The 22,338-nt window shown below is 42.3% G+C and overlaps 1 protein-coding gene across 4 annotated transcripts; it reads left to right on the top strand.

The window, feature by feature from the left end:
* The first annotated feature begins 784 nt into the window (after window positions 1-784).
* On the top strand, window positions 785-15,916 carry TMEM183A (transmembrane protein 183A). Of its 4 annotated transcripts, none has more exons than XM_082616045.1 (8): window positions 785-993; window positions 1,187-1,276; window positions 2,094-2,261; window positions 7,081-7,237; window positions 8,126-8,306; window positions 10,719-10,799; window positions 12,414-12,561; window positions 13,911-15,916. In XM_082616045.1, exons 1-8 carry the CDS (start codon window positions 885-887, stop codon window positions 14,003-14,005), a joined length of 1,029 nt encoding a protein of 342 aa, XP_082472171.1. In that variant the 5' UTR covers window positions 785-884; the 3' UTR covers window positions 14,006-15,916. The 4 variants fall into 4 exon arrangements, with proteins under 4 accessions (XP_082472171.1, XP_082472170.1, XP_082472168.1 ...); XM_082616044.1 differs by having other exon boundaries at window positions 7,078-7,237; XM_082616042.1 differs by having other exon boundaries at window positions 787-993; window positions 12,406-12,561.
* The last annotated feature ends 6,422 nt before the right edge of the window (window positions 15,917-22,338 follow it).

Below are 22,338 nucleotides of genomic sequence, written 5' to 3'. Positions count from 1 at the left end.
TAATGAATGTCTATGTATTAAGTAATTAAAAACAGAAGTCTGCTTCTAAATATGTTAGGGTGGCACTGTCTGGTGGGTCCAACAGTTTGGATTCTTGGTCCCTAAGTCCCATGCTTCTCAAGCCAGGGATTAGCACCTTTTGGGAGCTGCAAAGAACTTAGAAGGACAAAGAACCTAACTTAGGGCACACAATAACTTATTCGAACTGGTGATACTAGACCAGGATCCTGCTCCCTCACAGTTCTGTAACCTTCGCTCGCTTTTTTCTCTCAATACAAAGGAAAGACACCATTCTTTCCTCATCGATCCTTCTAGTATTAAGTTTGGAGGATGGTGGTAAATTAATAAACTTTTAAGAACCCCTCCCCCAGCTTTGAGAATTCAGAAATTTACAGCTTTTGTATAAGAAATTAGAGTGAAGACTCTTAGACCCATGTTGGACTATGTCTACGTGGCCTGAGAGATGGAGCACGAAGATGACAATAGATGTGCTTTTGGGATACTGAAGTGAACCTGGAGTGTGGACAGAGGCAGTAGCAGAAAAATCGGGGAAACCATAATGTAAACTCAGTTCTAATCAACGGGGTTGTGGGTTTCGGATTTGAGACACCAAATCACCTTATAAGACGTATGATTAAAAACCCACACTACCCTGAGCAGCCACCTACCTTTAGGGAACCAGACGTAGGTTGATCCTTAGGCGCTGGGTGATGACGTACTCCCTAGACCAGGTGGTGATTGGTTTCTGAAGAGGGGGGTTGGCCGCCAGTGCGACGCGGAGCCCTGCCCTAAACCTCGCGAGAGCTGCGGTCCTGGAGCGGGATGGCCGCGGAGCCAGGCAGGGCTGGCCCTTGGCTCCTGCTTCCCGCTCTCTGGCCCGAAACATGGCCCGGGGTCCTGGCCCGCTAACCCGGCCTCGCCCCGACACAGTCGCCATGCCCAAGAGAGGAAAGCGACTCAAGTTCCGGGCCCAAGACGCCTGCTCTGGGCGAGGTGGGCGAGGGCGGGGGCGTTGAAAGGCTTGGGGCTGGAAGCAGGGAGGGGCTGGACAGCACCGAGGCGAGTGCTCGCCTGCCTGCGACGGGAGGGCGGCTGGACTGGGGACTTGGAGTGAGCAGGAAATCTTGGTGGGGAGGAAGCTGAGGAGAGAAGGCCTCCTCCTTTGAGGTTTGGTGCTGTGTTTCAGTGACTGTGGCGGATTATGCCAACTCGGATCCGGCCGTCGTGAGGTCTGGAAGGGTCAAGAAAGCCGTCGCCAATGCTGTTCAGCAGGAAGGTAGGCTTCCGACGAGTCTTTTCAGACTCAGTGAAGAGAGAACTAGGTGCTTTATTTTCCTGGGATTCTGCCTCAGTGTTTTTCTTGCAGTCCTTTAGGCATCTTCCCGTAAACGTGTTTGCTCTCCTCGATGGTTACTCATATATTCAGGGGAGGGGAAGGATTAGTCAAGAGCAGTAGCAGTTTCTGTAGCAGAAATATTTTATTTCTGTCTTCCCATAAAAAAACAAACAAACAAAAAAACCTTTGCGTACTCTTCTGTGGTTTCCACTGCTTTCTTCCTGGTTATTAATCTTATTCCTGTTGTTCACATATATTCTCCACTTAACTCTGCTGTTTGCTTCTTTGTGTAATAACCTTGAAGTATTCTTTTCCTTTTCTCATACTTCTCTTACTTTCAAGCTTCTTACTCAGGGGTCCTTGAAATTTGTGTTTTCATGATATGTACTGTCTCCAGCCCAGGAATAAGGTTAAATTGGGTTTAATTCCTCTCAAACACTGCTTCTCAGAATTTATGCAAATGAAAATAGCACTCACCTTTTGCTTTTACCCCGAAGGGTTTATAGTGGAGAATAATTCACTCCCTTTTTCTTCAGGTCTGAAGCAGTTTCTGCAACTTTGGAGTCAGTTTGCTCATTACTTTCCAATTTTTTGTGTTTAAAATACTTTTTTTTTTTTTTTTTTTTTAAGATTCTCAGCTTCCTTTAGCAGACTCTCACACTGCTTTTGCTTTTTTTTTTCTTTTCCTTATGGATGCTGATATCCTTGCCTAAGCCATGGTACTCTGCCATCTCGTTCTCTTCTTATTTTCTTCTAGTAAAATCTCTTTGTGGCTTGGAAGCCTCCCAGGTTCCTGCAGTAGAAGCTTTTTCTGGGGCTGGTGAGCCCTGTGACATCATTGACAGCAGTGATGAGATTGATGCCCAGGAGGAAAGCATCCATGAGAGAACTGCCTCCAGAAAAAAGAAAAGCAAGAGGCACAAAGGTACAGGGCTCGCTTTCTTTTGGATTATTAGTCCTATCTGTGGTGATAACTTGAAGCTGTCACTTTCTCAGTAGCACAAGAGGTGATACCACTGGAGAACCAGAGTTTGGATCTTTGTAGTGGGACATGACTTTAATATACCAGGGCTTTCTACTTATATCTAAAGTTGAGAGGAAAGGAGATTGGTAACAGTAGTAGCCATTCATTGAGAACATATTATCAGGTAAAATCCATGTAGCAACAGGAAAACAAAAAGCCTTTGCATTTCTGGATTTCTGAATGTGTAAGGAAGCAGAGTTGTGACAAAAATGTTCTCTCTCCCAGATACGTGGATTGTATATAACCAATTTCATTTCAACTAAAGTGAGATTATTATCGTGGACTTTTAAGTGCTCTGCAATGGTTAATACCTGCTTTATGTCTAGTAGGTACTGTAGGAAATAGAAAAATGTGTGATATTTATGTATTAGTGGCAATAAAACTTACACAAATGAAACAAAGAAAGGCAAACTAATGGTATACAATGCGCCAACCCATCATTCACTGGTTTGCTCCAGACTTAAGGAATCAGACTCTTGGGGTAGAGCCCAGGATTCTTAAAGCTAAAGTGGTTCTGACGATCAGCTAGAATTAGGAGGAAACTAATGTAATAAATGATATGTGTATTTTTGGTCTCAGATCTGTGAGAACTTTCACCTATACTTGAGAATCAGATGACAGACTTTCGCATATGTTAAAATATATTGAAACAATCAATAAATTAATGAACTGACTTTGCTTTGAAGTTATACCAATTATTGTCAGTGATACCGCTCTTTTCCGGAACCAAGAATGTTAATAGACATTCCTCACACTTCTTTGTCCCTTAATTTCTTGCTTTAAATCCCTACTCATCATCACCATTGTATTAGATATTTCTCTTGATTTTCCTTTTTGGTTTTGAGCACATTCCACAGAAGAGCTTACAGACTTTTAAAACATCTTTATTGAGATAAAATTCATCCCTTTAAAGTGTACGATGCAGTAGTTTTAGTATGTTCTCAGAGTTTTTTTTTTTTTATATCTTTATTGGAGTATAATTGCTTTACAATGGTGTGTTAGTTTCTGCTTTATAACAAAGTGAATCAACTATACATATACATATGTTCCCATATCTCTTCCTTCTTGCATCTCCCTCCCTCCCACCCTCCCTATCCCACCCCTCTAGGTGGTCACAAAGCACTATGCGACTGCTTCCCACTAGCTGTCTATTTTACGTTTGGTAGTGTATATATGTCCATGCCACTCTCTCACTTTGTCACAGCTTACCCTTCCCCCTCCCCATATCCTCAAGTCCATTCTCTAGTAGGTCTGTGTCTTTATTCCCATCTTACCCCTAGGTTCTTCATGACATTTTTTTTTCCTTAGATTCCATATATATGTGTTAGCATATGGTATTTGCCTTTCTCTTTCTGACTTACTTCACTCTGTATGACAGACTCTAGGTCCATCCACCTCACTACAGATAACTCAATTTCGTTTCTTTTTATGGCTGAGTAATATTCCATTGTATATATGTGCCACATCATCTTTATCCATTCATCCAATGATGGACACTTAGGTTGCTTCCATCTCCCGGCTATTGTAAATAGAGCTGCAGTGAACATTTTGGTACATGACTCTTTTTGAATTATGGTTTTCTCAGGGTATATGCCCAGTAGTGGGATTGCTGGGTCGTATGGTAGTTCTATTTGTAGTTTTTTAAGGAACCTCCATACTGTTCTCCATAGTGGCTGTACCAATTCACATTCCCACCAGCAGTGCAAGAGAGTTGTGTAGCCATCAACATGATCTAAGTTTAGAACATTTCTATCAACTCAGATCTATTCGTATCATTCCTCATTCCCTCCCAACACTCTCTCCCACCCATCCCTTCCCGCAGGCAACCACCAATCTACTTTCTGTCCTTACAGATTTGCCTATTCCGGGCATTTCATATAAACAAAATCATATAATACGTGGTCTTTTGCGTCTGGCTTCTTTGATTTAGCATAATGTTTTCAAGGTTCATCCATATTGTAGCATATATCAGTACTTTATTCCTTTTTATTGCTTTTTATTTGACTGTCATAAATAATGCTACTATGAACACTCATGGACAAGTTTGTGTGTGAACATATATTTTCATTTCTGTCAGGTAGGAGTGAAATTGCTGGATCACATGGTAACTATGTTTAATTTTTTTGAGGAACTGCCAAGTTTTTTATGAAGTTTCCATTTTATATTCCCACCAGCAATGAATGAGAGTTACAGTTTCTCCACATCCTCCTCAACACTTGTTATTGTCTGACCTTTTAAGCTATAGGCATTCTAGTTGATGTGAAGAGGTATCTCATGGTTTTGATTTCCATGCTAATGATGTTGAGCGTCTTTTATGTGCTTATTGGCCTTCCGTGTATCTTCTTTGGAGAAATGTCTATTCAAATTCTTCACTCACTATTACATTAGGTTATCTTTTTATTACTGAGTTGTAAGAATTGTTATGTATTCAGGAGACCAGTCACTTATCAGATACATGATTTGTGGTTTACAAACTCTTAGCTATAATTCATCTTTTACTTCCTTGCTCCATGTTACCCCCATTAAGGTCCTTCATTCTCATCAAACTGGTCTTTTTTTCCCCCTCTTTTTTCTTTTAGCTTTTTAAAAATGAAACATATACAAAAGAAGAGAGAATAGTGTAATGAATCCAATGTGGCTATTACATAGCTTCAGTTATCAACTCATGGTCACTTTTGTTTCAGCCACTACCCCCTCACCCCCACCTCAGCACACACTCACACACACACACACACACACACACACCACACTTGATTATTTTGAAACAATTTCCAGATATTCCATTTTTATATCTGTAAATATTCTGGTAGTTATCTCCAAAAGATAAATGCTCTTAAAAAAATTATCACATCTAAAAAAGTTAGTAATTTCTTTTTTTTTTTAAAGCTACTTTATTATTTTTTTTTTAATTTATTTTTTTTTGGCTGTGTTGGGTCTTCGTTGCTGCACGTGCGCTTTCTCTAGTTGCAGCAAGCGGGGGCTATACTTCATTGAGGTGCACAGGCTTCTCACTGTGGTGGCTTCTCTTGTTGAGGAGCATGGGCTCTGGGTGCGCCAGCTTCAGTAGTTGTGGCACGCGGGTTCAGTAGCTGTGGCTTGTAGGCTCTAGAGCACAGGGTCAGTAGTTTTGGCACATGGGCTTAGTTGCTCTGCGGCATGTGGGATCTTCCCGGACCAGGGCTCAAACCCGTGTGGCCTGTAGTGGCAGGCGGATTCTTAACCACTGCGCCACCAAGGAAGCCCAACAGTAATTTCTTAATATCATCAAAATCTTGTTAGACTTGTCTCTTTATTGCCCTCACATGCGTTTTGTTTTTTTAAATATCCAGGCTTCATGTTAGCTGTTTATTTCACTTGGAATACTTTTCCCCTTAACCTATGAATATCAAAATTTTTGTCCTTCATAACATCTCCATGAAGCTTTCCTTTACTGATTCCATTTCCTACGTTTTGAAATTTCTTAATAATTGTGTGTAAAACATTGGGAATTTTTATAATTACTGAGTTTTGTCCCTAAAAACAGAAAAATTTTAATAGTACTCTGCTTTGTAAAAGTCCTCATGGGTCTCAGTGGAGGAAATTCTGATAGTTGTTTGCCTTCTCTTTTAGAGAGAGATTTAATGTGGGAGAAGGGGGCCCCAAATGTGGTAGGCTGAGCCTTAAATGGTTACTGGAGATTTCAAGAAGCATAAGAACCAAAAAAGACGATGTTGTTTTAGAAGCATTGGTCTCTGTTATGAAGAACCTAATGCAAGAACCTGATTGAGTCATAGAGCTGCAGGAAGCAACTAGAAAAGCAGAGGCAGCTTCAGGGAGGTAGTTGTAGGGGCTTTTTGCTCAGGAAACAGAAAGAAAAAAGCTGTGTTTTGGATAGCTATATAACTAAGTCTCAATTAAAGATTATGGTTAGCCCAGATTCTGGTATCTCTGTGGAGTGTGAATTTTTATTTGAAACTGACATGTATAGTGGACCTCAGGGTCAAGAGAGTTAACACTAATGAGGTCTGAAGGAGGAAGAGGTGGGGATACATCATCACAGGGTATCCTTGAATACTGGATGCTTGTGGCCAGAATTGTAGATCAAGCTGACAATGAAACAAGAAGAAACCAGAAGAAACATATCTAAGGCAATTACTGAGTAATGAAAGTACACTGTAACTTACTTGGTTTTTTTATTTAGCTTTTTATTTAGTTTGTACTTGAGGTTTCCTCATACCATCTTAAAATCAGTTTTATTTTTTAAATGACTGAATTGAAGAAAATGTTTGGTGGATGGGGACTGCAAGGGAAATCAAGGGCAGAATTTATAGTGAAAAGCTGGACTTTGGAGAAAACTGGGTTCTGTTTACCTTGAATACGTGCAACGTTCTGTTTTCTTATAGTAAAATGGACACAATAATATTTTCCTTATTTTCACTGGAAAATTATTATAGTTGAATGATATAATGTATGCAAAGGTACTTTGAAAACTTCAAAATAGTATGTAAATAGTGGTTAAATAAAGGCCTTAAGAACAAGACCTGTTCACTTGGGCATTGGGAGACAAACGTTTTCAGCATCTAGAATAAGCAGGAAATGATGAGTTTGAGAGGCTTCCTTGGACCTATTTAAACCATTTTCTTAACTGTGCAAGCCCTGGGAGAATTGAAATGATTGGGAATCTTTATATGTGCATATAATAGAAGGTCAAAAGTTATAGTTCTTTTTTCTGTTTCAGAAGATCTGGATGGGGCTGGAGGAGAAGAGTATCCCATGGATATTTGGCTCTTGCTGGCCTCCTATATCCGTCCGGAGGACATTGTGAATTTTTCCCTGATTTGTAAGAATGCCTGGACTGTCACTTGCACTGCTGCCTTTTGGACCAGGTTGTACCGAAGGTGCGACCACAGAGAGCTCACTGTGTTATCTGTGTAGCTTATTTCTTGTTGTTTTTGATTTGGAGCTACTCCCTGGATGGTGATCTCTTTTCACTTTCTCTACTGCTTGCCTGGGCATGAACCTAGCTTTGAATTCCTTGAGCTCCTCTTTAATTTAAAATTGATATTATTAATTCATCTGGTAATTGTCTTCCCTATGGTTACCCACTTTTCTTCAGCGGTTTATCTTAGCTAGAATTTTCAGAAGTTATAGATGCCCATCTGCTTATCTTTGCAGCTGGATTTGTTGTTTCTTAGATTTGCTAGTCATCTTGAAGTATCATATAGTCTTTGTAGTTATACTGCTCTGTGTATAGTTGTAGTGGTGAAGAGGGCGTGAATGATGTGATTAGTAAGAGGGTGGACCTTTGATGCTGGGTTAGAAGTGTAGTGAAGATTATAAACCATCAGTAAAAATGTGGTGGAAGGGGATGGTGAGGTATCAGGGAATAGAGAACTTTCTGAGACATGTGACAAGAGAACTTGGTGGATCTTCCCCAGTGCAGGTTCTTTTTGAGCAGCTGAAGTATATTGTACTGGTATAAAGTCAGAGACTTGCCCCTTTTTTAAAGTGAAGTAGTGAGGATTTAAAATTTTTAAATGAATAGAGAAGTGCAGGATTACAAGGTATATTTGAATTGGGTTTTGCATAGCAAAGACGCAAAAGTATCTAAGAAGTGAAGGAGATAGTGATTTGTGTGTGTGTATGTGAGAGCACTAGGGACAAACTAACTACTGGCCAGTGGAATAGTATAGTAAAATTTGTACTGAGCCCAGGAGTCCTAGGAGACTGGCCTAGAGCAGAAGAGAGAGGTCACTTATTGGTAGGAGTAATGTGTCATGTTTTAGGCACTACACGCTGGATGCCTCTCTGCCTTTGCGCCTGCGACCAGAGTCAATGGAGAAGCTGCGCTGTCTCCGGGCATGTGTGATCCGATCTCTGTACCATATGTATGAGCCATTTGCTGCTCGAATCTCCAAGAATCCAGCCATTCCAGAAAGCACTCCTAGCACATTAAAGAATTCCAAAGTAAGTGGCAATTAGTGTTGGGGTTTAACAAATGGACTTTTGTATAATGGGCCTGTTATCATGGCTTGTTTCCAGCTTCCTTGATGGGGTGGTCTAGGGCCATAGGTACCAGGCTGCTAAGGGACGAATGTAAACTTTCAGGGCTCGTGGGTATCTCTTCTCCAAGACATTCCTGCTGTGCTGGGTTGGCTCGTTATCTTTATCTTCAAGCTTTCTTGTGCTTTTAGCATATTCCTTACTCTCTTTATTTTAATTTATCTTCGTGCCTTATACATTGGGCCACTTTAGATGGTTTAGATGGTTTGATGGTTTGGGCTAGGAAGAACACAACTCAAATGGTAGATGGAAACTATAATTCTTAAAAGGTGCTTTAAATCATGATACAAAGATATAAAACAGCTTACTAATTTTCTTTTTCTAATGTGACCTTGACATCTGGATTTCCACTTTCTTGTTAACCTTAAAAGATTCTGTTGTAGACTTCTTTGGCATTTGCAAAGTGCCCACTATTGCCAGGCTCAGGGGTGGGTTGTTTCAGAGACTATAAGATACTTCCACTCATAGACTTTAGCCCTCTAAAATTCTTACTGTGTTCTAGGCCATTCCTTATATCTTGGAATTTCCCCAGTAGTTTATATTTGTACATTGTATTCAAGGTTCTGGCATTCTTCTGATTTGCAAGTAGGTCTATAAGCCTTTGGTCCATTCTCTCCCTTTTTTTGCCATAATGAAATATCTAGTGAACACACCTTTGCCAAGCTAGACTAGTATAGCATATATGATTATTTAGGCAAGTTGATGTCTCGGCGTTTTTCTCATTCAACTAATACTATTGTCTAAATTTTGTATCTTTTGCGTTTGTTAATAATTTTTAGTACTCTGTTCCTACCCAAAGTCTGGTGTTCTGTAGCACTTCCTATTCTCTTCTGTTTTGTTTTTATGCTTTGGATGTTACATAATGATTCTTTTCCCCTAGTTCAGCTCTAGTGTGATAACATTCTACCAGATACATATTGATTAAAAGGGTACTGTTGATTTCAAGATCATCATGGTTCCCCCCAGGGTTGCAAACTGAGGTGGTCAGGGCCATTGGCTGAGCCAATTTAATGTCACCCTAGCTGATGGATTTAGGGCAGGATTAGAATGCTGGGTGAGTAGAATTTCATTCCTTCTCCTTGTAATATGAGTGGACAGTGTATCATTTCACATTTATAGTTTTTCTCCCCCAAAAAACATTTGATCATATCAGGTGAGGTGGGGATCATCCCAAAGCTATAACCATGCTAGGGGTGAACCAGTTGTTGGGAGCAGAGCAGCATTGGGCAAACGCCTCATGCTTGACACATCCTTGCGGCTCCAGTGCACAGTGCAAGTGCTACTGCCTACATCTAAAATACCCATGTCTTCATATTCTTGTGATTGTATATTAAGTTTTTCAAGCAGACTAAAAAAGTGACTTTTAAGTGGCTAAAAGTCAAGGTGGTGGTAACTAAGGTCTTAATCCAGACAGGAAGGCTAGGCCACTTGTCTGCTGCTTTTGTACCTGTTGTTAGAGATCTTTGGAAGAGGATGTGGGACCTGCAGTGGCAGGTGTTCCATGCATGGCCTTGCTAGTATAACCACATCGCATGGCATTCAGGAAGTTGCCAGCATGCCTAAAGGAAGTTGTCCCATGTTCCTGGACTCCACCTTTTCGTATTTGATTCTCCCTCTCTCTCTTTTCAGTAGCATAGCTTGTGTGGGACACTGGAGCCGTTGTGTTGGCAGCAGAAGTGTTTGCCCCTTAAAGCCAAGCCCATTATTTTTGATGGAACAGCAGGACCTACAGGGCATGTCTGAAGGGCAAGACAGCTGGCACGGCGGACGACCCACCCCTTATCCCCTGGGAGGTACTTAACTTCTTGTGTTAACCCTAGCTGTAGCCTGACTTTCCTCGAGGGGCTTACTCTAGACTGAATTCAGCTCACCTCTGCAGTTTCCATACCGGCTGTCTGCTCCCAGAAGGTCCTGAGTGGTTTGCTCCTATCACGTACAGGGCTGGCTGTCTCTGCCTGCCTTATGGCTTTGTTATCATCTTGTCTGGTGGCTACTGGCTGCCCTTATATTTTAACATAGAGGAGTGGCCTGCTGAATCAGATAATGCCCCAGTCTCTAGAGACCATGTTTCTGTCTTTAAAGATGAGAACAATAGGGGTTGACCTCAATAGCATCTGAGGTTGACTTATATTGGTACCTCTTCTCTTTACTGAATAGTCTTGGGATTGTCTCTTTTCATGTTGCACCAGTGTCAAATTGTAGTGGTGGTGTGGGGGAGGTGGGGGTTTCTATCCGTGCCAAAGTAAAATCTCAGCATTGGGACCGTGGCTGGCTTTAGAGCTAGCAAACAGAAAGGTTATTTTTATTTTCTTACAGTGCTTACTTTTCTGGTGCAGAAAGATTGTTGGGAACAGACAGGAGCCAATGTGGGAATTCAACTTCAAGTTCAAAAAGCAGGTGTGTGCTTTTATCATCTCTTTGTTTTTCAGGTAATATCTTGCTCTCATTTTACTAGACATAAAATTGCCTCATTAAAATCAGATAATACACATTAAAACATAATGTCATAAAAAGAAAAGAAAGAACTGTTTTTATATGAAAGAGGCACAAAGATTTAATAGCTTAATGCAAAGAGTAAACCTTGAGTGGATCCTGGATTAATGAACAAAGATCAATAAAAGACATTTTTGGTACAATTAAAGAAATTTGAGTACACTCTGGATATTAGATTATATGAAATTATTGTTAATTTTCTTAGATGTGATAATGTTATTGAGGTTATATATGTATCTTTATTCATGTTGAATAAGGATGGAATGCCAGTGTTACTTTCAAATGGCTTTGCCTCCCCCACCCCAAGAGTTCATGTGTTTTTTTTCTTAATATGTGACTATATATAAAATGAGAGGTGAGGGGGAGAGAAAACAAACGTGGCAAAATATCCAATGGTAAAGGGTATACAGGAGTTTATTGCACGGTTTTGTTAACTTTTCTATATATTTGAAGACTTTAAAAGTGGGGAAAAGGGAACAACTTGTTATAACAATGTACTGAGGTTATTTGACAAAGAATTTTTTTGTTTTTCAAAGCAAATGTATTTGTAAACAACAATAATTCATACGGTTTTATATCTGAGGCAGTTTGGGCAAGCCATGGGGAGAGGGACTGCCAAGAGTCTATTTATAAGAAGAGTAGATACTATTGCACCTTTGTCTCTGCCTTTTTCTTGGACTGTACCTGAGATCTTGGCTACAGTGAGGATCTGTTCTGCATGTCTTTACTTCTTGTCCTCAGTAGCCTCATTTCCTCCATTGTCTCCCTTACTTAGTATCTCACTGAGGTGACACATTACAAATAAAATTGCAGTTATCCCTCACTTGATGACAAGTGTCTTCCAGATAAGTTTGTATTTAAAGTAAATCATATTTTTACATTGATTTTTCAAAAACACGGTTCTAGGGACGAATTTTGGCTCTGATCATTTGCTTTTAATAAGATGTCCACAATCTATGATATCCATTAGATGTTGGTAGAAAGTCCACCATAGCACCTTTCTGGGAGGGAACTGAGGGGCAGTCTTCACAGTGTATACAAGCTAAGACCAGAACTGCTGCAGGAAAGTGAGTGCTAAGATTTCCTCTAGCTCTGAGAGTTGTGACTCTTGTTTTATGATGCCTGGAATTAGATGGTCACTTCTGCTTCCATCCCTTTTTGTGCAGCAGATGTTCTTTGGAGTCTGACAAGTCACAAGGAATTTGTGATCTCTCAAACATTGGAGAGCCTCTGATAGAGCTAGAAGTTTCCGTTTCTTGCCAGATGGTAGGAAACACCATCTAAATGAAGCACCCACTGTCACATTTCTCATCCAAATGTGTTTCCACGTCTTTCAAAGATCAGATTTTCCTTGATCTGTATAGAAACTGATATGTATATTAAAGAGAGAAGAGATAACAGAAAAATGGATCTCAGCAGCTTTAGTTAAGCCATAGCATTTTCATTGGTGGAGTCTTAGAGCCATAAACATTTCCTCTAACCCATTAGAGTAATTCTTAACTCTCTTCAGTCCCCTAGATTAAAGAGCAAGTGTATGGGAGGATTGCAGCCTCCCATTCAGTACGAAGATGTTCATACCAACCCAGACCAGGACTGCTGCCTACTGCAGGTCACCACCCTCAATTTCATCTTTATTCCAATTGTCATGGGAATGATATTTACCCTGGTAAGTGGAGACAGGATGTCATCCTCAGCTCTTTCATAGACTCTCACTATACTTAGGGTTTGAAAGAAATTTGTAAATTTAACCATTGAGGAAGAAATCTTTGAAGAATAATTTTAAACAAAGTCTGAAAGCAGCCTTATATACTAGGAACAGACATATTTGTGAAGTTAATTATGTCTGAGAATATTTTACTTCTGGTTCCTTCCCTATAGTGAACAGAATGTTTTTGCATCTCCTGTGTGGTGCCCATTAATGTTTGAGAAACATTATCCCGTTAAGGTTAATGATGAAGCTTATACGTGAACACTGTATGTCAGGACCTGAGGCATGCATGTGGTATCATAAATGGAATATTAAAATGTAGGGTTACCAGCTCTGTCTTTTGTGTGATGCTCTGACTATTCAAGGTTTAGCTAAGAATTAGATTTTAGCTAAGAATTAGATTAGTAAACAACAAATATGCTTCTGGTGTATTTTCCATGTTTTTAACATTTTTAACTGGATTGGCAACTGGAGAGTTCACGTAATTTATCTTCTCTGTATTTTAAGCTTATGTTCAGAGATATGTTTCCCCCTCCACATTGAAAAAAGCTTTATTCTTTTTTTAATGGTAAAATAAATAATTCATACTTCATGTGAAGAATTTAAATAATACATAAACACATTGAGAACAGTGAAGGTGACTTAGACTTCCGCTATCCTATAACTACAGTTAACTTTTGGGGAACTGTTCTTTAATATATCTGTTAATATATATTCAATACATGTATACACCCACTCTCTTAAATAATTTTGTATAATTGAGATTATGTCATATATCTGTTTTTATTGTAGGCATCTCTCATTAAGCCACATTAATGACTTATTTATATACTTATACTCCATATACTTCCTACTCAGAATTCTATACAGATTTATGTATACATAAACATATTTAGAGATTTTGTGGTTTATTTTCCAAAACAATGTGATCAGATCAGTTTCATGCATCTTGCTTAACTTGCTCAACAATAGCTCATCAGAATCCCTTCAAATCATCTCTTATAGCTCTAATCCAATTTTTTTAAATTGTCATTAAGGTAGTCTGTGTGCATGTATCCTAATTTGTTAAGCCATTTGAGAGGCTTTCTTTAGCACAGTTTAAATATATGAAGCTAAGAAAAACTTATAAAAATCACCCTTAATTTTTAATATCTTTGCAAAAAAAGATAGTATAGTGCTGTTGGTATAACTTAGAGATTATTTTCTGGCCTAGTTCATGTCAGTTGTCTAGATTGTCTCATTTTAGAGTGAGTCATAGGAAAACAAGGTTGTTTAATTTGAGTACTGAATGTATTTTTCCCTCCCAGTTTACTATCAATGTGAGCACAGACATGCGGCATCATCGAGTGAGACTGGTGTTCCAAGATTCTCCTGTCCATGGAGGCCGGAAACTGCGCAGTGAACAGGGTGTGCAAGTCATCCTGGACCCAGTGCACAGCATTCGACTTTTTGACTGGTGGCATCCTCAGTATCCATTCTCCCTGAGAGCATAGATACTGCTTCCCATCACTGAGGGCAGCCCTGAGCTAGGCCAGTCCATTTGTAATCAGATTCCAGTTTGGAAGGGGCAGCTGGATTGTTTGTCTGGTCAGTAATACACATGCTCTTCAGGTTTCTGGGGCTCCTGCTAGGGGAAGGAGAAGGATTGAATCAGGAGTAAAAACATTATGATTCATAAACATATTTTAATGTAAAATTTTGCATTTGAAAGGTGAAACCTGGCCCTATTTTCTGTGTTAAACCCCATTTGGTGCTACTGAGTTTGTTGTTCTTTATTCTTTTATCCCAGCCAAAGTGGATGATCTCGCTTTAGGGGAAAATTAAACTCTTAAATCTCCGAACAAGGAAATTTCAGCATTCCCTTATGGATCAGAGTAACCTTAGAGGCTTAAAATTGTTGCTACTGTTGCTTCCAATTTAGCTGCCCCTCAAATTCAAGTGAATATTTCCTCTTCTCCCTTTACTCCTCTCTAGAAATAAAGCAGGTGACAGGGTTTTCATAAACTTATGAGATTGACTTGTGTATCTTTCTTTAAAAATATTTGTCACATAAATATTTTTTTGCCAGTTTTGGATTTTAGGTGTTTTTTTTTTTTTGCATGAAGCTGATAGTAATGATAATGATTTTGTGCTACACTAGGAACTTTTCATAATATCTCTAGTTCTCACAATCCTGCAAGGTAGGTGATACTATTCCCATTCTCTGGCTGAAAAAGCTGAATCAGTGACTTACCCAAGGCTATACTATCCAATAAGTGGCAGAGCCAGAATTCTGACCCAGGTCCTTTTGCTGTGCCACAATTAAAAAGGTCAGTCTCATTATTCTTGTGGTAGATGGTGGCACAGGGGAGTAGGCAGAGTGTACATAGGTAGAAAGAGTGAAAGGGTGAGTAAAAAGTTGATTGTGGTATACCTTATCCCTAATCAGCCTAAAAGGTATATAAGATTGATGAAAGAATCTTTTAAATATGTGTTTCCAAGTAAAATGTAAAACAAATCAAGACAGTTATTGCAGGAAGGATAGTGATATTTTCATTGAATTGTTAGAAAGGTATTTAGTATGAAGGTCATTAAACAATTGCATTCTCATATTGAAACCAGACTTCTGCACTATAAGAATTTAGTGACTCCTTTGCTCTGCTCTGCCCTGTGCTGCCTATGAGAGTTTGGCCTTTTATCCCTGCAGAAATGCTCACGTCCTCTTGGTGAGAGGACCTGCTATAGCTTGTGTACTCTGAGAAGAGGATCATGTTTTTGTTTTGTTCCTGCTAACAAGATAAGTTTGCTGTTCGTCTCCTCCCACCTGCCCCCCACCCAAATTAGCTAGGGAGCTGGATATTAGCTAGAGGTGGGCATTACGATCATATTCTTTAAACATGAAAATCTCATAGGGGTAGTTATTATCATGAGCTTGACTGCTAAGTTAGTGTGTTGTTTTTTCCTTACCATTCTCCCTACCCCCTGCTATTTAAAGAATGTTCTTAGGAAGCACCTGCTTAATACAGCTGCTAACAGCTAACCTTACCCTGCACTGAGGGTGGTACTAAAGCTGTTCACATAGAAAGTGAGCCTGGGTCAGCGAAAACCAGAATTTGGGCAGTTAAATGGTAAAAATAAAAAACCCCTGAACAATAAGCACCATCTCTACAGTCAGAAGTTGCCTCTTCGAGGCAAGAGGAGAGAAGCACACAGTCCCTAGTTCCCTGAATTAAAGATGCCATGGAGCAGAAGGGAGTTGTCCTGGTGGATTTTGTGTCCCCCATTTAGGAGTTACTTTAGAAGGGGAGTGAAATAAATTTTGCTTAATAATTTATTGACTGATCTTCCTAGTTTTTGTATGAAACTCCATGGTATGATGATATTGCCTCAGCTGTTCTCTCAGTATAATATTGACAAACACTTGGTAAAGTATGTTGTCAAAGGTTATCATGGCTTCAGCCGTCCCTCTGCACTGACTGAGTTGCCCTTTCTAGGATGATTCCTGTTTTATTAGTGAAAGGATATGAAGTGTCTCAGGGATTTCCTTTTGATGAGAACCTGAAACTACCTGGAGAAGAGTTGGAACTTTCTGAACTGCTTTTGTAAAAACTGCTTTGTACTGGTCACTTCCTTAAATATGTACCTTGATTTTGCTCTAAGGGTCAGACAAACAAAATATTTAGCTTCATTTCTTACCCCTCAAATAAATCAGAATTACTCAGATTTTCCTGCCTTCTACCAAAGATACAAGGAAACTAAGCCAAAACGTGAATATATTGCGGGAAAGAAAAAAAATAATTAATTAATGGTTATATGTGCCACTGATCTCAACTACAGCATTTGTTGCTGATATAGAACGTGTGTGTCTAAGTCTGTACACATGGCATGTATATAAAAATCCTTCACACTTCTAGCAGTGTGTACTGGGTATTGTAAAGGATTGAGTAGGCACTGATGATACTTCACAAACCAGATGGGAAAGACGCATTAATAGCCACAGGTGACAGGGTAAGGAGCAATTCAAGAAAATGTACAGATTTAACCAAAATTTCTCAGGAATTTTGGCATTGAGACTGTCTTCATACTATGTATATATAATAGACAAACATTTCATTTTATAGTAAGTGTTAGCATAGCCAAATACCTGAATTCAGGCAAGCGACACAATTCACTGACGTGCACCCTATGGAAATGTATCTGGATTAAGTTTCTCCACTTAAAAAATGGGTACAACCAGAGTAAAAGTAGTAAATGGGCGCAAGAGAGTGTGAAAGGTGACAAACCATTGGCAAACAATTACAAGGCCAGTACTGAGGCCAATTTAGAGAGCAGGTGGTTAGAGACAAAGGTAAGTTCAAAGGGATATGTGCTGCACCCCACTGGGAAGGAGGCAGGACTCCGGGGGGCTCTGAAACTTAACTGGCGTTGGGTAAAAACCTCGGCTCTCCGCCACCTCGTAAAGGACCCTCCTGGCAGAACCAAGATGGCGCGCAGCGACAAAGAGGCTCCGGTGTCACGTGTGAGGGAGCGCCGGGGCGGAGGCGTGGCCTCGAGGGGGTCGGTCAGGTCCCGCCCTTGAGGTGGGGCCAGGGACTGTCAGCAGAAGGAGGGGGCAGGACCTTGAGGAGGGGCGCCACTGCGCTGGTGGAGGCTGCAGCTACGTCCGCGCCTGCTCGGCTCCCTAGGACGCGTCGGGCTCCCGTGGTCCGGGGTGGCTTCTTGCTCGGATACGAGCTGCCCGGCCTTCAGTGATTGCAGGCAGGTGAGCGTCCAGAGCCCGGGTTGGGGAAGGATGCCTCTTTTTCCCACTTCCAGCTCCCCTCACAGTTTGGGGAGGGGGGTCTCAGTCTAGCGGTTCTTGGGAAACAGCACCTTTTTACTCAAATGTGTCGTCTCCTTTAGAGACGCTACTTTAGACTTCGCTACTGCTTCTTCTGCCGCCCCTCACCAGCCTTTGCAGTGCCCTGTGCCCTTGGAGGTGAGAATGGGGGGGACGATGCCCGATTTGCGGGGAGGGCGTGGAGTTCGCCTTCAGCTCCATCAGCTTGGGGGAGGGGGGGCTGAGTTGGCAACTCTCCCGGTGGGAACTGGATGGACTGCGCCCCCATTTCCCCTCCAGCAGAGTCAGAAAAGAAGCGCCTGGGCCAGCTCCGCTCCTTTGGCACAAGAGGTGCTGAGGTCTTCGCTCTTCCCGGGGGTCTTATTCCTTCCCACGTTGCTCATATCACCCGTTCTTAATATTGCTAGCTCTCCATTCCTCGAACTGCCAGCCTCAGGCTGTGCCAGAGATGCCCCCATCTCTTCAGTGCCAGGGCGGTGGGGTGGAAGGAGCGGCCAATCCGAGGTCTGGTGAAGGTGGGGTTGAGTGTGGGCGCAACCATAAAAGAGTGCTGGAATACAGATTCCTGAGCTGGGAGGGTGGGAGTGGGGAACTGACTTTCGACCACGCAGTAGGGATGTTTTCCCCGTACCGTTTAGTTTGGTGGTGGGTGGGAAGAGAGAGGTCCGGTTGAAGGACTTGGAAACGAGGTGTGGCTGGGTTTTTTGTTTTGAGGAGGAGGGATTGAGGACAAGGTGCCACCAGGTGCTAAAGTCACCTTTGAGGAGAGGTATGCTGGTAGAGGGGTGGGGGAATTGGGGCTGCTGTCGTATGTGGTGAGCAAGTGGTTAAGGAGGAGACTCTGCTTAGCTTAAGGAGCTCCTCCAGTAGCCACGTTTCAGTTTCTTCCCCCAGTCTTCCCCATTGGAACTGGTACCTAGCACTTTGTTTGACATCCAACAAACATTTGTTGGGCACCTACTATAATGCCAGACACCATGCTAGGTGCTAAGTCTTCTGAAGGCAATTTAGGGCTATAGAGCACCTGAAAGGTACACACAGTAGACACTCCGTTAACAGCTCTGCACACCGCCAGCCCCCCCTCCCCGCCCTCCACCAGCCCCAATTTTGTTACATTGCTATTGGATTAGAAAAAGCCAGAGCCCTGTCCACATCCTTTCAAATAACTGTCTGAACTGGATTCCAACCCATCCACCCCCTATCACTATTAATTAGCGGGCAGTCCCAAGGAAAACTACCTTAGCAAAAGGAACAGTTTGAATGATTTCCTTTGGCTATTTTCTAGGACTTTGTCCTGAGGTGTGAGGAGGCTGCCTGGGATAAAAGGTATCTCAAGATAAAATGAAGCAATGAATGGCACAATGGTTACCGGGGGCCAAGAATGCACTAGACACCCAGCACAATGGCAGACACCATCTCTGGAAGATAGAAGAGTGGGGGTGGGGGGATGTGAAAGGGAAATCTCGTCCAGTGGTATCTGGGCATGTGCAGCTGAGCACGTCATGATGCCAGAACTGTGGCATGTATAAGGAAGGTCTGGCAGCTGGGTGCTAAGGAGGGATTGGAGGGGCCGGGCAGGGCAGGCAGACAGGCTGCTGGGTCTCCTCTCTAGGAGACTGCTGAAATCTTAGAGCTGGAAAGAGCTGTCAGGGATTGCTTGTGGATCCTTTCAGAGAGAGCCTCTGAGGATAGCAGGGTGAGAGCTAGGGAGAGGAGCAGGGCTGGGAGGTGGGGGCCAATGGGGCTTTAGGATATGGGGGAGATAGCTGAGGTCTTTCTATGCCAGGGATACTCTACTCTGGGGCTTTAGGCCCTTGGATGGGTTGACATAGAAACAACGTGTGGTTTCTGAGTGGCAGGGAGTTGTGTGTGGTGTGTGTGTGCTGGAGAGGAGGAGTTGGTATGGAGCAGGGAGGACCGAGTGAAAGCTGCCTGAGTCTAGGTCCCAGGTAGGGAAGTGGGAGAAATGGAGGGGAGGGAGTGGGGTCAGAGGGAGGGATGAGTGTGTACTGTAGCCACGTGAAGTCACCATATGTCCCCCCTCTGGCCTGCTTGCTCACTGAGCTATAATTAGCTCTGGAGGGCATGTGGTGCTGGCTCACAGGAGTGTGGCACTTGGGATGGCCAGCAGAGTAAAGAGTACTCAGAGAGGTGCTGGTGCTGGGCGAACTCTGAGAGGGGGTGTTTCTAGGGGACCTTTGCTGAATTGGGAGTGGCCTGTTAGGAGCTGAGAATGTCATGGGGAAATAGCAGTGGGAGAAGGAGCTCTAAGCCAGGATGGTATGAAACTCCAGGACTGGCAGAGCCTGAGGACTCCCCTCTTATCTCCTGGCCGCTGGCTCACCAGTCACACAAGAAGCATGACTGCTGCCCAGCTTATTGCTCTGCTTTCAGAGAGCATTGGGAGCTGCAGCCCCCCACCTCCCTCAAGTGTCTTCTGTTTCCCCAGGTGAAGTCAGTTCTAATCCAGAGCAGCTTCTTGCCTGTCAGTCACGGGCTGAGAGGCCTTGGCTGGGGTTGCTTCATTCTCAAAGAGCTGGAGGAGAAACTATCAGCAGTTAATTCAGTTGGTCATACTCCAAGTGGTGCTCAGTGCTGACCCCCAGGCTGTGCCAGAGAGAGACTGAATATTTGATCACATGCTACTCCTTATTGCTCCCAAATGATTACTTGTATATCTTAAGTTCTTTCAGGTAGACTGTGAACTTGTTAAGGGTAAAGATTGTATCTTACTTGCCTTTTGTATCCATAACAATTCCTAGCTAAGTAAGTAATCTACTACAGCATAGGAAGTCTATTCACAGTAATCGTTGGATTGAGTTAAAGAGATCTGTCTTCAAATCCCCTGGGTTCAATGACACCTCCTTGCAACTAGAAATATTTAACCAGGAGCAGAGGGTCCTCTGGGGACCCAATACGGTGGTATTACACCAGGGGGGGAATTAGATTCTATAGGCAGTGAAGTGAAAATTCCTAAATCTCCCAAAAAGCCATGGTATGTGGTTTAGGTTTATAACTCTGAATAATAATACTAATGTACAGATATAGTATATATTATATAGTAATTATAAAAATACATAATGTATACAATGATTTAAAAGAGTATTTAAGTACAAGTATAATTTTGTAGTTAAGTGTCAGATGAAATAGCTGGTTTGCATTTAGAGACCTTTATTGCTCACTTTGCCCAGCCAGCGGAATTTTATTTATTCTCATAAATTTATTCTCATAAATTAAATGCATGTCTGATGTGACTTCATGGCCACTGTCTTCAGATAGATAACTGTCATTTTAAAGGAGAGATAGGTTTCCATTTAAGTTAAGAAAAACTTCCTTAGGACAATGAGGGATTCCTCATTTAGTAGTGAGCTCCTTATTCCTGAAGGATAATCAAGTAAAGACTGAACTGTCAGGGATGTTGTGGAAGGAGCTCCCTCCCAGGGTGGGAGGTTAGCCTGCATGACGTCAGAAAACCTTTCAAGCAGGAATCTGCAGTTCCAAGTACGGGCAGGGGTGGGGGTCGGCACTGGATGATAGAAGTTCTTGACGGCTCCTACAGAAGAGGATTTTCCTGTGTTTGGCTTAGAGCAGGGGTCCCCCACCCCCAGGCCGCAGACAGGTACCAGTCCAAGGCCTGTTAGGAACCAGGCGGCACAGCAGGAGGCGAGCGAACCTTCATCTGCTGCTTCCCATCGCCCCCCATCTCTCACATTACCACCTGAACAATGGCCCCGCCAACCCCGTCCGTGGAAAAATTGTCTTCTACGAAACCAGTCCCTGGTGCCAAAAAGGTTGCGGACCGCTGGCTTAGAGGATAGCTGCTGAGAGGAGGGCCTGGGAAGTGTGGCCAGGCCAGGAGCTTGGCGTTGACTGTTCCATGAAGAGTGAGCATTCTGGGAGACTTAGGGGGTGACCACCGCCATCTCTAATGCACACGGAGCCCTGGGCTCGGGAGATTAGGCAGTGGAGCTCTGATGGATGGTGGTAAGTAGAAGGGTGGGCTGGGCCCAGTTCCTTGACCTCAGCTCACACTAGGCCAGTTGTGGAGTACCCCAAAATTTTGGCCCTTGTTTGGCACAGAGCACATGGCACAAGTGGAATTTTCATTCCTTCATTATTATCCTCATCCTTCCCTCCTTCCCCTCTCATACCTTCCCACAGAAATTCAAGACCACATATACACTTACACTCTTTCATGACCAGTGATATGCTTTCATGATCATGCACACCCACAAAGCTTTCACGGCACCCGTGAGCTCTTATGAACATACATGATTTCATGACTCCCAGATGCATTCTCATGACTGCACACACACATGCATTCTCACGACCACAGTCGTATACCATCATGAGCCCTGACATACACTTATGACCACACACATCCACACACAATCTCACTGTTATACATAGCCACTCATGCTCTCTCACGCACATGTACTCAGGACCCCATTCTCATGACCATACTCTTATACACACACACACACACACATGCTTCTCTTTGATGATTGCACATTTACACCACAAATTCTCATGACTATGCACTTACACACTCTGTTGTGTGAATATACATGCCTTCCCCCACGTTCTCTCTGTGTCATAACCACATATAGCCCCCATACTTTTGTGACCACATACACATACACACTTTTTGTGGTGCCTACATTGCTCTGGGTAGTTCTGTGTACTCTGGACCTTTCACACCCCAGCACCTGGCAGCACTCCCTTCTGGTGTTCCTAATTACCTCTGAGCAGTTCTGTTTTCTGCTATGTGACAGCTCTCTAATCTGATGGGCTGGCCTACTAACGCAGAAACTTCTGAGCAGTTTTTTGTGAATGCCAGAGGACCCATATTCGTCCCACACAGACCTCTAGTTTGAAAGATTTTTATCCTCCAAATAAATGACATTTATTACTTT

The sequence above is a fragment of the Mesoplodon mirus genome (genome assembly GCF_964341445.2).
Source record: "Mesoplodon mirus genome assembly, chromosome: 3".
In the NCBI taxonomy this organism is placed as follows: domain Eukaryota; kingdom Metazoa; phylum Chordata; class Mammalia; order Artiodactyla; family Ziphiidae; genus Mesoplodon; species Mesoplodon mirus.
Note: the sequence above shows the minus strand (reverse complement) of the source record. Positions and strands in the feature narration are given on the sequence as shown.